The sequence below is a fragment of the Mustela lutreola genome, chromosome 3 (genome assembly GCF_030435805.1).
Source record: "Mustela lutreola isolate mMusLut2 chromosome 3, mMusLut2.pri, whole genome shotgun sequence".
Classification (NCBI taxonomy): Eukaryota; Metazoa; Chordata; class Mammalia; order Carnivora; family Mustelidae; genus Mustela; species Mustela lutreola.
In genome coordinates this window covers 39,713,305-39,730,533 of record NC_081292.1, presented here as the reverse complement: position 1 = coordinate 39,730,533, position 17,229 = coordinate 39,713,305, and the positions used below count along the sequence as shown (strand labels likewise).

Below are 17,229 nucleotides of genomic sequence, written 5' to 3'. Positions count from 1 at the left end.
CTGGACTTAGCTCATGTTACCTCTTTGGAAAAGGAGCAGCTGAGTCCTTTAAGCAAAGAAAGTTACTTTGGTTTTTGCTTACATAGAATTCTGACTGTTCCTCTGTCATGCACATGCTACACTCTACTGTAATTATAATACCTCTGTCCATTTCCCCCACTAGACTGTGAGTCCATCTAGGGCAGGAACCACATCTATCTAATATGGGTGTACCCTAAGCCTTACACTGTGCTGATTGTGTGACATTTACTTAATACATGTTTATTAAATCTAAGAATAAGTAAACAGGATTATGTTTGCCACAGTCACTCTGAACAGATCCTAAAACCTCTGGAATACATTGTCGTTTCTCAGACACCAATCTTAAAAGTTAAGGGATAATGTTGGGCTGAACTAGAATCTCACGTTTTCAAGTTTTCACCCAGTTTTATATCCCGGAACAGTGTTGCCTCTTGGTGTTCTAGGGTGACCTGGAAAGGAATTGTAGGAAATTGAGGATACTATAATTTGGGAGATTGACAAAAGAACTGGATTTTTCTAATTAGAAAGAGACATCTTTCATACTTTAATATATTTTCTGTGCAGATTTGCTGTGATTTGCCTTTACAACTAATTAATTTAGTGGTGAAATTAACTTGGAAGTTTAGTTAGGGTTAAGATAAGAAAGCCACTGGGGTAACAATTAAGAATGTGGGCTCTGGAGTTAGAGCTGAACTTGAATCTTAGCTCCTTTGCTAATCAGTAGGGTAGGTCATTAATTTTTCAGAGCCTCAGTTTTTCTATACTACATTTGGGATAATAACAATACATATGTTATTGGGTGGTATGAGGATAAGATAAAATAATGTATGTAAACCACTTAGCATAATGCCTGGAATGTGATAAGCTTTCAACAAATATTACTCTATTTGACAATTAAAGTAATGCCATGCAAGTATCTGATGGTTGTCTAAAATAACTTGAAGAAGTTTAGTGAAAAAAATTTGGGGGTGAGGATTGGGATCGGGCAAAGAACATTTAGCAACCTGGGGAAGCAGGGGTACTTTCTTCACTAAGCCCTATTAAATTGAAAGATTGTGTTCTAGCAGCCAAGGAAAAGAGCAGCTATACAAATCATTTCTTATGATCTAAAGTCCATTAGCTACTCCATTTAGCTGTTAATGTTGTGAGGCCATCGGTGTAAATAAATGTGTTATTTGGTAATGGACTTGTTTTCTTAACAATTATAATATATTGTTCTCTCCAAAGGCTATAATTTAACTCTGCCATTCTGCTAATTAGCCAGCAGATCAGCCTTCAGTGTTGTCTCAATGTCTCATCCCCTTCCCACATTTTTATATTAAAACTTATATTTAGTTGGTGTTATGGGCTGAATTCTGTTTCCCCCAAATTCATACAATGAAGTCCTAATCCCGGTACCTCAGAAGGTGACTGTGTTTGGAAATAGTGTCTTTAAAGATGTGATTAAGTGAAAATGAGGCCCTTAGGGTGAGCCCTATTCTAGTATGACTGGTGTCACTCGAAGAAGTAATTAGGGCACACAGAGAGACACCAGGGGTGCGTGGACGCAGAGAAACAGCCATACAAAGAGAGAAGAAGGCTACCTGCCAGCCTTAGGAAAAACCAGACTTGCAGTCTCCACAACTGTGAGAAAATACATTTCTGTTGTTTAAGCCCCTGAGTCTGTGGTGTTTTATTAGGGCGGTCCTATCAAACTAGTACAGTTGGCCCTGAGGAGGAAAATTCATTCTGGAATTTTGGATCTAATTTTGTTCCTTGTAGTTTATAAAGCACTTTACGCACACTTCATTTGAATCTCACACACTCCTTTAAAGTAAGTGTTATTAACTTCATTTTACAGATGCTGCAGCTGGGGGCTCAGAGAGTCCATCCACATCCATTGCTACTCAGGGCACCAGAGGGATTTGAAGCCCGGCTATTTGATATAAATCTCCTTCTCTTTTCACTTTACCCAAGTGTCTGTCACTGTTACCACAAGGGTAGAGAACGCACCTGTTCTTCCTCGTGTAGTTTATGTACTTGACTTGTTATAAGACAGTTTTGACAGGTTACCACTGACAGGTTAACACAGGCAATTGTGGCTTTCTGCCTAATGCCGGAATGAAGAAAACAGCGAACTTGCCAAATCTGAAGAGGGAGTATGTTTGTTTATTACTCAGCTTCCAGAAGCTAACGTGTTTCAATTCTCAGTCATTGTTCAACTGAAAGTGAAGAATGGAACATTGATATCCTTGTTGTGGTGGTTGCAGTGTGTTTGTTTGTTTGTTTTAGCTTTCAAGCTATTCCATGTGGTTAGATCAGTGTTTAGTTTGTTCATTCATTCTGCAAGTATATATTGAGTACATGTTATGAGCCCAAGTTCAGACATCGGTTTTTGAGGTAGGAATTAGTGTGTTCAGCGGGGAAAGATGTGGCTGAACAGAAAGCTGTTGGCTCTTGAGCCAGCAAGAATGTTCCTTTCCATGAGGTTACGCTGTAATTTCTTTGTTATGTTGAACATACACCTTTCCCCATTCGCAACTTAAGCTTTCAGGATTTTCCTTTGTCCTTAGAAAAATGTCTGTAGAAGTTTGCAAAAGCTGCCCTCAAAATAATGTATTAAGTGATTTGATATTACTGGTCTTTTATAATCTTAGTTTATGGTCATATTCATTCAGTTATTTAACTGCTTGCTTATATGGAAGTATCATAAACAGACAGGAAGGGGACATTGAAGTAAAGATTTGATTTGGGATTTCTTCCCTGTTACTTTCAGACTACAGTTTAAAGATGTTTATGTAGATTATATTTTTCTCACCCAAAATTTTACTTCAAGAAATGAAGAATGCTCCTATTCTTCCCTCTAAGAGAAGAAGTGACTTAAAAATTCATCTTCTTAAATTAAATTTTTAAATTTCGGAGACCTTCACTATTCTTGTGTGCCAACACAGAATGTGTAACTTTAATTCTCTGGCCATCTAATTAGAAAGATGTTTCCTAAGTATGATCAGCATTGGAATTGGTCCAGAGCCCATATTTATAAAACAGTAACTATGACAACCCATCCTTCCCAACCAGGTTCAACCCCTAATACTTTCCCAACTGTCTGTTTTACAAGATGACATAAGTAGAGGGTTTGGGGTGGGGGGGTGGGGGACTTTGGATGATGATCAAAATGCTTTTTGCAAACAGAGCCTTTAAAGCTGTTTGTTCAGCAGCATGTGATTCGGACAGTGGGAGTTCATCAGACAGCAAGGATTAACCTCCGAATTTGTTTCTCTTTTTCCTTTGGAAGGGGACAGACAGCTGTGAATTCCATGTACTCAGCCTGAGCTGCCAAACGGGATTGGAAACTCTTTGACTCACTAGTCGCTGAAACATGAAGCAGGGATAATTCATTGTTTTTCTGGTCTTGGTGACCCTATGTAATAGGGTTTTGTTTTATTTAAAAAGAAGTAAAATACATATTACAACTTTCAGCAATGTCTCTCTGACCCTGAAAGGCTTTTTAAATATTTCATCCTTTTCTGATTAAGTAGAATGATACTATTTACCTGTAGCAGTTTTATCCAGACTCCTTGTAGTTACCTCTATTCCAATGTAGGAAGTCCTCTTAAATGAATTCTTAACAGTTAATAATATGCTCGAAGAACCAGTTTCTTGAGATGAGTGCGTATGTGGTTGGTTTTGGTTAGACCACTATGGTGTACAGAGGGCTTGCAGTACCCTAGGCAGGGTCTGAATAGTCCTTTGGCACTTGACTGGGTAGTGTATCCCATAGGATTCGCTGAAACTCAAAACGGAGCTAGTGGCAGGACTGTACAACTGAGACCCCTCCTTAACATTGGTCCACTCCCCTAAGTCCGTGTCTCGATGAGAATGAATTCCCAGTAGGGATAGGGAGTTGGTAGAGCTGCCTCTGTCAGGACAGTTCCATCTTTCTTTGGTCCAAAAGTAAGTAGAAGGTAATAGGCTACCTACTAGGAGTTGTTCAACCCTATCTGCAGGAACCATTGCCCCTGAATATGGAAGCCATCTTAGTTAGCCAAGACTCAGCTGTGGGGATTAGGACCTTGTAGTCAAGATCATATCAGACCTCTTAGTGGCACTGGGCACAATGAACCAGTTTGACTTTCTGATGCTCTTTCTTCCCTTGGCTTCTATACTATCTTTGCTTGATTTTTTTTTTTTTTTTAATATCATCTCTCTTGAAATCAAAGTTCTAACCTGGGTATTAAAAGTAATGCATTGAGCTGAAATTGTTAACATTATGATGCAAAGAAGTATAAAGAAGCCTTGTAAATATGAACTTGAGTCATCAGTAGTATTGCACCTAAACATATGGTCTGGGTATTCAAAGAGAGTATATTTTTAATGTGTTTGTCTCCCATGGAATACCTTCTTTTTTCATCCCTACACTGGTGTAGCTGTGTAGATCAGAATCACTGAACTAGATCCTAGAACCTAGCCAATGGGAATAATTCAGTCATCCTTTATCTTCTATTTCTCTCTCTTTCTTCCAATATTATTTTTCCCAATGGCCAGTGTTTATCTTATTATTTTATCCATTCTCCCCAGTAATATACTCTTGTTTATCCATCCATCCACTCACCCATCATCCCATCCGTCCGTCCATCTGTCCAACCGTCCATCTGTCATCTATTGAGCAGCTACTGCGTGCATGCAAGGTGTATTCTCAAAGCATCATTATTTCCCTGACCAAAGTCAGAAGATAATGAAAAATTAGATGCTCTGTTCTTAGTTTGATTCTTCAAAAGCAGACCCTATAATAGAGAATTCGATGTAGATAGTCTATTTGGTAGGTGGTTTCAGGAAGCCAAAGTGAGATAAACAGGGAAAACAAGGCGAAAAAAAATCCCAAAAGGATGCATTTAAGACATGGGTAATTACTATAGGCAACTGGCCTCAGTTCTGCTGGGATTTTTTTGGAGAAACTCTGTAGAACGTTTTAGAATTGTCCCACTGAAAGATGGTGAAGCTGAGATGTTTATCTACTGACTGTTGTCTTCCTTGCTTGAAGTTACCCTGGGAGCATTAAATCCGTGGCATTTTCCAGATTGCTTCATAGTAGGTTTCCAGTGCTAGGGAAAGCCCTTGGGCAGAAAAGCAGAGGACAGGGGCATGAACAGTTTCTGTTCACCAAGACTATAGGGGAACCCCAAGGCAGGCTTGCAAGCTTTGAGGTGGGGTGGCCAAATCATCTGCCTCAACCTCTGTGGCCATCCCAACTGCTTGAAATGGAAATGCATGCGAGTTTTCCATTTTCCAGTTAAGTTTACCAGACTGAGCATTTACTCTATTTCATGTGCAGAAACACAGCACTATGTTTAGAATTGGACTTACTCATTTCCTGAATATATATAGCTTCCCTTTTCTCTGCAACCTCCTTTCAGCAGATTTATACAGACAGGAAAAATATTGCAGCCAAAAGCACCACTGCAAATTTCCCTGTACTGACATTAATCATGCCCATTTGATTTATCATCTATCATTTGAAAAGAATATTTTGCAACTCTTATGCGATGATTTTTTTTTTAATTTTACGAAGAATGATTACATCCATGTAGCATAACTCTTTTAATGGCTAATGCAGTTTGTTTTATCACCCATTCACTCCCTAATTATGTGTGTTAGGAAGCTGACACTCTTCATGGAAAGTTGGGAGAGAAATACTCAATTTCAGAGAAGAGGAGATGGATATAAAACCAGACTAGATACAATGATTGATCATTCAGTGCTTCGTTTGCTGGGCTTAATTTACCAGGTACTGTTGAACTAATGAAAAGACAAAGAAATTCTATGGCTGTAATACTTTCTCAGGTGTCCAACTTCGAATGTCATCTACTTTGGGTCCATTGAAAAGACTTTCATCAACCCTTTATCATTGAATTGACCTATTTTGTGTTTTGTTTTGTATTGTTTTTAATTTAACATAGCTACCCACCCTTTTATGTAATCCTGTACTACACAGCCCCTACTACTGACTGAGGATGAAAGTAATAGTGAGTGACTAATAAATGGGAAATATTTATTAAATGCATGAAAGAAATCCACTTGGAATTTATACCTAAGAACAAGAGCCCATGAATAGTACCAAAAATTAGTGAATTGATCTTCTTTTTTGCATTCATTTATGGGCGCTCCTTAACATGTGTTTATCAAACATAAACCAGGTTGTGCCAGGAGTGTCTCTACCTTTCTCTCCATTTATTCAAATCCTACCCAAACTTTAAGGCACAGGCATAATTTCTTCTTCTTTAATGAAGCTTCTCCTATTTCTTCCAGATCATTGCTTCTTGGGGAACGGGATGCAGTTGAGGAGCTGTCAAAAGTCTCTTTGCCCAAGCTACACCCAGATCATTTAAATTAGCACTTTCGGGGATGAGACTCAATTCTCTTTATTTTTTTTTAAAGTTTAATTTGGGGAGAGAAAGAGCACAAATGGGAAGAGAAGCAGAGAGAGAGGGACAGAGACTCTGTGCTGACTGTGGAGCCCAATATGGGCTAGATTTCTTAATCCTGAGATCAAGACAGGGCGGGGGGGTGGGGGGAGCTGGCTCCCCGCTGAGCAGAGAGCCCGATGTGGGGCTCCATCCCTGGACCATGGGATCCTGACCCAAGCCAAAGGCAGAGGGTTAACCCACTGAACCACCCAGGTGCCCCAAGTCTCTTTATTTTTAAAAGCTCAAGTGGTCACAGTGTATAGCCAAGGCAGAGAACTACCACCCTACCTGGATGTCATTGCTCCCTTCCCTGAAGACCTAGAAAATCTTGTTGTACCTCTTAAAGAATGTTGTAATTGGCCTTGTATTCTGGTTCATGTTCCTCTGAGGATCATACCAGCCTAACCACCCTCCTAGTTCCTAGATACCTCTGACAACATTCTGGTTGTCCAGCTTGAATACCCCCAGTGACCATGAACTCATTCTCCAATGCAGATCCTTCTATGGGTAGTTCGAACAGTTCAGGTTTAAGTCTGTCTCTTTCTAGCTTCAACCTGTTCTTCCTGTTTTTGTCACTACAGGAGAAAAAAAACCTTGCCCCCAAATTTGGAATGTTTGAATAAATCATTCATTCGGTAAACATTTAAGGAATGCCTCCTGTGTATTGAGCCCTGGGGCTACCTTATTGGAAATAAAAGTACAGGTTCCTAGGAAGATCTGAAAGTCAATCCTCATTTCTTTACAGAAGTTGTTTGTTATTTTTTTTAACCTGCCATATTTCTTACATGAAAGATTTTCTAGTCTGGAATAGTAAAAGACCAAATGAGCTTAAGCTACAGGAGAAATTTTGGTAGCAGAGTTACTACTGGAAAACTTTGGGAAGGGCTTTGTGAATAAGGTTACGCAATCTTTCCTTCAGGCTTAAAATGTGACATATTTTCATGTGACTGCATTTATACACTGTCTTGAGGGCAGAGGGCAATGTCTTAGGTTACTCCTCACAGTTTCTTCTGAGTCAATATACGTCTCCAAAAGAGGCAGAGCTGGGGAAGGGAGTGTGAATGATTGATTGAGATACCTGTTGGACTTCCCGATAACTTTTGGGGCGGGGATGATAAACAAGGTTGCCCCCCCCCCCCGCCATTTTTTCCCACAGTGCAGCAACCAGCTGCAATCTTCCAGGAGAATGTTAGTCTAGCAGAGCTGGGTCATGTCAGTTCCCTAAAACTAAAGGATTTTTTGGGAAACAAAGCACAGGCAGGGCAGTTCTGGGTTACACTGGCCTTCTATAGATTTCCAAGACCTTTTCAAGGAGAGGGAAGCCACAGAGCTTCAGGGCCTCCATTCCCATTGTTATGCTCTGAGGGGTTGCTTTCACACACTTCCTGACTCCCTGAGAATGATGCCCCCTGGAATTCTGCAAGGGGGTGGTCTTGGCCCAGGGATAGTGGGGATGAGCTCCTTGTGAAAGAGCTGATGCTGAGGAAATACAGAAAGCTCACTGCTCTCCCAGCAGAGGGACAGTTAAGGGGGTCTAAGCACTCTTTGTGGGAAGCTAGGCCATGGCTCCACTTACCTCAACCTAGAAGCACATTAGAGAGGCACTTTATATTCCAGAAACCAAGGGAGCTGAGACAGTTCCACCATCCTCTCTTATCTGCTCAGACCCCAGGTTCTCCTTTCCTACAGATAAACCCAGCCCTGAGATGGTCCTTCTAATCTCTGTTTATCAGCACAGTGACATTTGCACTCAGTGGTTAATTCTGCTTTATTTCTCCATCCTGCCATGCTTTATCCCATGGTATACATTATGCCACGAGGTAGTTGCGCCCTCCCCCAGCTGCATCCACCTTAAAATAGACACAGTCACTAAAAATCTGCAGGGCCAGACTGGCAGATCTTGTGCAGCTCAAGTTCATGATGGTGTTTTACAACCAACCAATCACTCAGTTCATTTTAGGTTGACCATGCCCTCCTCTTACTCTCAGGAAGCATTCTCTAATATCATAAGACAGGGAGTATGGGAAAAGTGCTCCTTCAGTTCCAAACCCCAGGGCATTTATGCACTAATAACCTTCCTGCTTTGTGCTTTTCACAAGAACGTAAACCAAAGCAATTAAATTAAATGGAGTTAATGTTGGCATGGTAGCATAAATCAGTTGTCAGGAAAATTTAATATTATGGGGTTCACGTTCCTTTCTTGTGAGCTGTCTAATGTCTGCCTAGTATGAATTAAAAATAAGCTAACACTTGGGCCATGGTATGAAAGAGGATTGCAAGAGAAAGAAAGAGTTGCTGACCTTGGATTTAGCAGCAGAGGCAGCCTTGTGATTTGTGGGTGATGCCTGTCTATCGGATGTTTGTGTTTTTGCCGGCTGCAACCTTTTTGATCGGGTTCTCCTGCCCATGGCAGGCAAACACAGGCAAACACAGGTAAGCAGTTTACCTCCACGCTCGACGGTTCCAGAACAGAAAGCAAACAGCCTTGTGTTTAGACTGTACCCACCCAGCTGTGCTCTGAAGAGCAGCCAGATTCTTCACATCACTAACTCTCCCCTTGAAAAGCAGAGGTCTCTTCAACTTTGTTCAGGGACTGAAAGCTGCTTGCAAGATGGGCTTCCAAAGTTCAGATCCTGATGCAGGGAAATCATATGCCAGGTCTGAGGTCTGCAAATCAGAAGAAACAATTTGCTTGGATTTGGATTTGATTTTAATTTGAGGAGTCCAGGGCCTGAAGGCTTTCTGCTGAGTCTGAAACAAAGCCTGAACTCCTCAACCCAGGTCACTTTTAAGGAATTATAAATTATTTAAAACCTGTATTTTTATTATAATTTATTCTCAGTGAAAAGATGCTCTCTCTCTTTCCAACCTTATTTTTGCACCTGACTTCCTAATGAACTGTTAACAAGCATTTATATTAAGAGCTTGTGAAAGCTTTTGAATGATGGAAGATCATTCAGATTTAAATGAGTGATAGTTTAAAATCCCAGGTGCTTGGTTCCTTCCTCCCCCCTCCCTCTCTCTCTCTTCCTCTCTTTCTTTCTTTTTCCTTCCTCTCTCTCTTTCCTTTCCTTCCTTCCTTCTGTTTTCTTTCTTTCTTTCTCTTCCTTCCTTCCTTTTTTTTTTTTTTAAAGATTTTATTTATTTATTTGAGAGAGAGAGAGAGAGTGAGAGAGAGCATGAGAGGGGAGAGGGTCAGAAGGAGAAGCAGACTCTCCATGGAGCTGAGAGCCTAATGCAGGACTCGATCCTAAGACTCTGGGGTCATGACCTGAATGGAAGGCAGTTGCTTAACCAACTAAGCCACCCAGGCACCCGCTTGCTTGCTTCCTTCCTTCCTCTCTCTCTCTCTCTCTCTCTTTCTTTCTTTCGTTCGTTCGTTCTTTCTTCCAGGATAGGGCACCAAAACTTCCTGGAGAGATTCTTACAAGGGGAAAAGAAATGGAATGTGTAACAATCGTTTCATTGGCACGAGGAAAGCCTTGCTAAAGTCTTGGTGAGTAGAGGAGACCCATTGTATTGGTTCAGAGGAATGTTTTGCTCTGTATCGGTTAGGAGGAATGTGGGAAGACGTTCAGTCATGGTACAGTGTAAAGAGGTTATCCTTGTCACTCTTTTGATCTGCTTTAGGAGATTAAACAGACTTGTTCCTCTTTCTAAGCTTTCTCGTATTCTTCCCCAGATAAACTCAAGTTTCTCAGTTTCGATTCTAGAGAGCACAGTCCCCTCTCCTTACTCCTCTGGTTTAATCTAAAAAATCCAGTAGGATATTCCTATAGTTTTCTTCAGCTTAGTTCAGAGCATGGCTTTTTGCCAATTCTGTCTCTCTGAATCACACTTAATTTTCTCCCTAAGTGTTTTAATACAGTAGAGCTTCAGTTGAAAATGTACGTTCACTATATTCTCTTATTTTCAGGAGTGTGTATGTAAGCACATGCGTGAGTTATGCTCAAATACAATTACTTGTGCTTCCTTCAAACCGAAAAAAGCCGGTAAAGAGTTCAGTATTCAGTGGATCTATGTCCCGGAAGTAAGTTTCTTTGCAAATTGCTTTACTTTAAAAATGGGCTTTTCTGTGTGTGTGTGTGTGTGTGTGTGTGTGTGTGTGTCTATGTTTTTGTTTGGGGGACTGTGTTCAATCAGGTAATATATCAAGAAACATCCCCAGCTGGAACAGTCCGAAACCAAGAGGAGAGAAGCTTATCCGCCTGAACCTCCCTATTAGGAGATCAGGAAGGTGATACAGGTTTCCTGACATATATTCAGAAACTATAAGTGTTTCTATCATAGTAGAAATATACCAGGAAAATACAGTGTCATCTTCTCTCCTTAAAATCCCTCAGCTTCACATGAATCAAACACATAGAAAGTTACAGAGTCAAGAAAGACACATGTTTCTTTTAGCCCAGTGAATGGCTAGCAACTAGAACTCCTTACATCTTCAATAAGTGAGGAATTAAAAGAGTATTGTTACCTTTCTTTTTTCTCTAGAGTCATTTTTTGGGGAAATACTAAAATGCTAATCTTGTTCATCTGTGCAGAGTCTCTTTGGAGTAAAGAATTGATCTTTCCTGCCAGCTCCTCTATAGAATGAAGTCCATAGAATTGCTATTTCAGAAGTTTAATCTTTGGTTATTTCTAAATAAATCAAAGTTTCACAAACACTATTACCAAAAAATTCTATCTCTGGTAACAAGGATGATTTTCTTTGGAGATTTTTAGTTTTATACCATCTGTTTAGCCGAAGGCATAATTTGCACATGCCCATTTCCCAGTGTTTAAATGGAAAGCCTTCATTGTGCTTCTGGTTCTCCCAGAGATGAGTTTTCAGGTCTGCAGAATGAAGAGGACAGTGCCAGCTCCCTTCACGGGAGCACCAACAGATGTGTCATTTCACTGCCTGGCAAAGGGTAGGAATGGAGATAGTTGTAGCTGGCTGGACTCCAAGATAAGGAAAGAATTCTGATGAGCTATTGGAATGTTGGGCAGATTTGTTTCACCTTGGACCTGGGTCTGTCAACACTGCTGGGAGGAGGGAGAAGTTTGTCCCACAGAGAGGTATTCATGGGGCAAAGAAGGACATCAGTGTGTTAAGTCTTACAACCTTCCTTTGCATCAGCTCCCTTGGCAGGTGGTCCCCTTGCAGGTGGCAGAGGGACGGGAGGAAACCCAAGAATGTTCTCCACTTCTTCTGTCAGCAGCTGTGTGCATACCAAAGGCCACGTTGACCTTTCATCAGACACACATGTAGGCCTCTAGCCTCTTTTACCCTCTTCCCCACAAAGGATGTTGTGAAGCAAAGATCACGTTACTGGGTAAGAGGACCTGACTTGCCCTTAGCGTATTGCAGGGATCAAGGCCATTCATTAAAGTTCAGCAATGCCGGTCTGGCCTTTTTGCTTTATAGCCATGCTAGGTTCCGACAGGAAATGGGTAAAATGGTTTCATTTCTCTCTTTTTTCTTCTTTAACTTTTCAATTGCACCGCAAAGGACAAGTTTGTTTCCTTCTTATCCAAAGAAGTTTTGGCAGAAATGAAGTTTTAGTCTTACATTTTTATGGTAGCCCTGGATATATTGGGGTTGTTGGTACAACCCCACTGCTTGCTTGTTTGTTTTTACTATAGCCCTAATCTGTCTTTTGCTCTTGTTCTATTTACCAACTTGGAGTGCCAGAGCTCCTGAGCCCTGTACAGCTCCTGTGAACACCTAAGGTGGGTGACGCTTGGCCTTTGGAGTAGGAACAGACATAGGAAGAATGCACAGGGGCTGCCATAGGCTTAGCTTGCTCTGGTACACCCTCCATTTCTTTGCCTGGAATCCCTACTTGAAGCGCCCACAGCTATCCCTTAGCTTGGTATTGTTGAGCTCTAGGACTAACAAGACAGTAGTCTGACTATCTCGAACTTTTAGGACTGCTGCTCTCTCCATATACCCTATTTCTCTCATCTCCAAAAAGAGTTCTGAAGGAAAAATTGCTCCAAATAGAAGTTACCTAATTTGACAGGGTTGAGAGAAGAGGGCCAGATTACATCTTGGGATGCTGAAAGATTTGAGTAGAACATGCTCTAGTGAACCAAGATCCCCCTGGTGTGAGTTTAGTCCTCTTGCCCTGAATGATATTTATGGATCTTTGTGGACTCTTTCCCTCTAGCCAATCAGTAACTTCCCCAGGGGGAAACTCAAAATCTTTTCTTCTGGATTTCCTATGTAACAATCTCTAACACTGAGCTCCTAAACTCAGTGTTTGTTTCTTTTCTAAAAAATTATTTTTAAATAAAAAAAAAAAATTCAAACATACTAGAAAACCACAAAAAAATCAGAAAAAGACAAGCATGTATATCTTCACTCTGCATATTGAACAGATATTAACAATTAGCTATATTTGCTTCAGATTCCTCCTTAATAAAGAAAAGAAGCAAGGGAGGAAGGAAGGCCGGCAGGTAAACAAAATAATATAAATATAGTTAAAGTTCTACCCGTATCTTCCGGTATCTTCCTATAGAATTCACTTATTGAAGACTGTATATATCACTGGTAAGCCTCTTTTGATTGTTTTTATTACACATGCCATAAACAAATTAGGTTATTGATTTTTAGTGTTAAATTTTTAAACAAGTAGTATCATAAGAAGTATGCCCTTTTACAACTGGATTGATTTAATTCAACATTATTATTATACTTTTAAAGACTTATCCATGTTGGGATATCTAGCTTTAGTTCATCTGTTTTAACTGTATCAACTAATCAGTTTACTAAATGTCATCATTGCTCTAAATACCACTTAATAATACAAAACCGGTTATGTTCTTTCCCTGCTCTTCACAACTTGGCTCCAACCTGCCTTTTCAGTCATCACGAATTACTTCATGGTCATGCTTTTCAAAAAAACTCATTAGTTTATCTGATAAAGTAGTTGTACTTTGACCCCGGTGAGTATAAATGGCCTTACAAGCAGCCTCTTCCAGGTTAAAGAGTTCATTTGAGACACCAGGTTTTCGTTCAGTGACCCTTCCAGCATCTAGGATAGTACTTGATTCTTAATAGATAAAAAATAATACTTGTTGCACAAATGTCTGCTCACATCACAAGAGATGTTTGTGGAATAAGGGTTAAATGCTGTGATTCTGAATGCATGCAAGAGGGCATTGAGGCCTTTCTGAAAATATTTTCACTGTTCTCCAGCAACCACTGGTTTCTTCCCAACTGGTTTATCCCACAAAAATTGCCACAACAGATTAAAGAGATTATTTCGTCAGCTCTCAGATTGTAGACTCCTGCACGGCTCAGTGAGGCCCACTGGGTGTTTGCAAAGAACCACCAAAAGCTCTTGCCACAGAGAACTGTTGATCTGAAAGGTCTGGCAGATGTTGTGTTCTTTTGCTATCTGTCTCTTGAAAGTAGCTCAACTTCTCTTTGACTTGGCCTCAGTACGGTCACAGGTACCAACTTCGGTGAGAAACGCCAAGTGTGTAGCCCCAGTCAAAGGAGATGATTTTTTCCTTTGCTGTTATTGGCATCCCCAGGCCAGTTTGTTCTTCTGCTTCTAAGTGGCTGCACCCTCTGGAAGGTATGATTGAGGGGGCCAAGGTGAAATGGAAGGTGGTTCTGTAAGGTCAGCAAAAGCTTCTTGTGGACTTTTGTCAACTGTATTTATGCAACAATTATTTACAGAATAACCAATTGACAAGATGTTGTTTCTGCCTTTAAGTTGCTTCTGATTCAGTGGAGGAGACAGAAAGCTGGGGTTTTCAAGCCATTAGCTAAATGTGAAAACAGGCAGAGAAAGCACAGCGTGGTATAAAAGCACTTAGGAGGGGCTCCAACCTGCTCTGAGGTGTGGTGGTCAGCAAAGGCTTCCTGGGAGAAGTCAGTATTTTGGATTAAAACTGACATCATAAGGGTGGGAGAATTTTAGCTAATGTCTTTCTACTGACCACACTTTGCTACCCAATAGCAGTGATAGCAATGTGGTGGTGGTGGTAATGATGATAATAGAGAAGGACAAGACTGGCTTCATAGCCAGATACTCTAGTTTCAAATCCTTGCTCTTCTCATTCTTAGCTGTGGCCAGGAGATGGACAAGTGATTCTGAGCAGATCCCTCGGCCTCACTGTGCCTCATCTGTAAAGTGTATCTCCAGAGTGTGATGGTTATGGAAAATGTTCATCAGGAACCCACACAATGCCTAGCACATAGGAGGCATTCAGTAAGAAATTGGTCAGAAGTGGAGGGGGAGGGAACTATTGAAATGAACATTCAGTAAAAAAGCAACAGGAGCATGAAGAGAAGGTAGCATAGGTGTCATTAGTGGATATGGAGGGAAGAACTCTGAATATGAGGCCAGAGACCTAAATTCTCAGCCAGCTTCTGTGGAGCTGAGTGCCCTGGGGGCTGAACTCTCTGGCATCCTCTGGGCACCTCCCATCGTTGCAGAGAGGTGTTTTTTAAGTAATTAAGTGAGAGGAATCATAATAAGTGATCTAGGATTAAGGACAACAGAGAGATTTCTGTGCGATGCAGTGACATGGGAAGCCTGTGGAGAAGGGCCTCGACTGGGTACTGAAGGTCAGGTAGACTTTAGGCCAGAAGAGCCAAGTGAAGAGGGCATTCCAGATGGGGCACAATGGAGCAAAAAGGCCAAGTCCCATATCAGTTATGTCAGCAGCTTCCTTCATCTTCTCACCTCTGGGGCAGCCTTCCTTCTAGAGGAGAATGGATAATACAAAGGTTTTAACTTTGACTCAGAAGTTTGTTTCTTTGATAGTCAGGGCTGATGCTGGTAAAATGTTAAGTCATTGAAGTTCATCTGCATTATCATTCATTTTCCTGTCAGCAGCCCACCTTTGTTTGCCAGTGCCTTCCTGTCAGCTCAGCTAAACAAGCCCCCCACTCCCACCTCACTTTGCCTGCAGAATGTGCTGTTTATAGCAGTCTTTTTCTGGCTCTTCTCCACACTCCCAAAATCTATATATAGATTAACTATCTGTAATTGTAATAGGTCAAAGCTTAAAGAGAGCTTAGAGTTCATTATTAGAACTCCCCCTTATTTTTTATGAAGGAACATGTCCAAGGATAAGCATTTAGGGACAGAGTGAGATCTCTGTGATCACCAATTATGTTCTTTTCCTTCCACTATGTGTCCGGCATGTTCCTCTACCATGCATTCAGATTAGAGCATTCATACCTATGTATTAATCAGGAACCGTTGGAGTTTTAGTTTTCAGAAATGTAGTGAAACTGGTTTAATAAGAAGGAAATGTCTTCTCTTATATTACTGAAGGGTTTGGTGGGGCTGAATCCAGGTTTTTAGAAGATGTCAGGTGTTTGCATCTCCATCACAAAGCTCTGCTTTTCTCAGTATGATTCATTCTCGGGCAAATGGCCTACAAGTAGTGTCCAAAAGGCCTTTATAACACTCTGGACTTATATCCTGCCATCTTAGCATTCCAAGAGAAATAGAGAAATTTTTTTCTGGCAAAAGTTTTAAATAGGACTTTGATTAGTTTGACTGGAGTCATTTGTCTGCTTTCATTGTGGTAGGACATTTTAGATGTGTGATTGTCTAGGACTCGGTAGGATAATCACTCCTAGAACCATGAATCATGGTTAGTCTCATCCAAAGCTTGGACTGAGAGTGAGAAAGAGGTGGTTCACAAGAGGAAACCAGGTTTCTGTTTGCAAAAGAAGAGGACATGGATATCAGGCTACTATGTGTACCACACATGACCACCCACACATGACCACACATCATCCTCACACAACCAACCACACACTGATAACAGTTTAAGGTATTATAGCGATGACAGCATTTTCCTCTTGTAAAGTACTGTCATAGTTGTAATACATATTACATGGGAATTTTGTATATCATGGAAAGGCCAGTGGTGGGGCAAGGGATGGAGAAGGTGGTGATTTTGGATTTTAGGATTTTTCAGGCTCTCCCAAGTCATAGCGCAGAGTAATTGTCTACCCTGTCCACTTATAAATCTTATTCTGATGGTCTTCTAGGAAATCAGCTTGGGATGCAAAGGTCTCCATTGGTTAACCACATGTGGATAATTGAAAGTGGATACTATTTAACTGTCTTCCCAACTGTGCATCCTAGTTTGTCCTCCCTCTTTTCTTTTCATGTACTGCTTACCTCACTCATGAGCACAACAGCCTATGTGTAGGAGCCCAAGGCAAGTCGTGAACATTAGGATGGGAAATTATAACTTTGTGTGGTGGCTGTATTCTTTCTCTTCTTTCCGTGGGCTTGTTTGTGTAGTTGTCATGGGCTTGGAGAAAACTCAGGGCTTGTTGCAGTGAAGTGCTACATTCTCTCACCCTCATATAGTGAGGCGATGCAGTGCAGTGGTTACATATTAGAAGGAGGGAGGAGCGGTGGTGGGGAGTCAGAAGGTAGCATCATTCCGTGTGGTGGGACTAAAATAATTTTTCTGGAATGAATTAAATGGAATTTTTGCCTAAAGTCTTTTAGAAATCATTTTCAAGTTTGTTTTAATTTCTAATGTTCTCTTATATGATTTCTGACTCATTTGCTTAATGGTTTCATTTGTGTTTAAAAAAGGAACACCAACCCTTCTTTATTTACCTTCCCTGATGCTTTTCAAATACCGCACAATTCTGTAAAGCCATGAGAGAGACAGAGGGGGCCAACATTAAACATTCATTTTCTTTACTCTGGCAAAGAATTCTTGAGATAATTCTGTGCAGAGGAACCAGTGCAGGTCTCTGATAGTTGTACTTAATGCCAGTTAACTC

The 17,229-nt window shown here is 40.8% G+C and overlaps 1 protein-coding gene across 3 annotated transcripts in view; it reads left to right on the top strand.

Annotated features, from left to right (window-relative positions):
• The window catches only part of CPQ (carboxypeptidase Q), a 448,436-nt gene that overhangs the window by 240,977 nt on the left and 190,230 nt on the right, over window positions 1-17,229 (top strand). For 2 of the 3 annotated variants that reach the window (XM_059165968.1, XM_059165970.1), the window contains exon 5: window positions 10,381-10,494. The exons of the other annotated variant lie outside the window; for it this stretch is intronic. In XM_059165968.1, coding sequence (XP_059021951.1) covers window positions 10,381-10,494 — 114 coding nt within the window. The remainder of the gene's footprint in view (window positions 1-10,380; window positions 10,495-17,229) is intronic. 3 annotated transcript variants of the gene reach the window in all.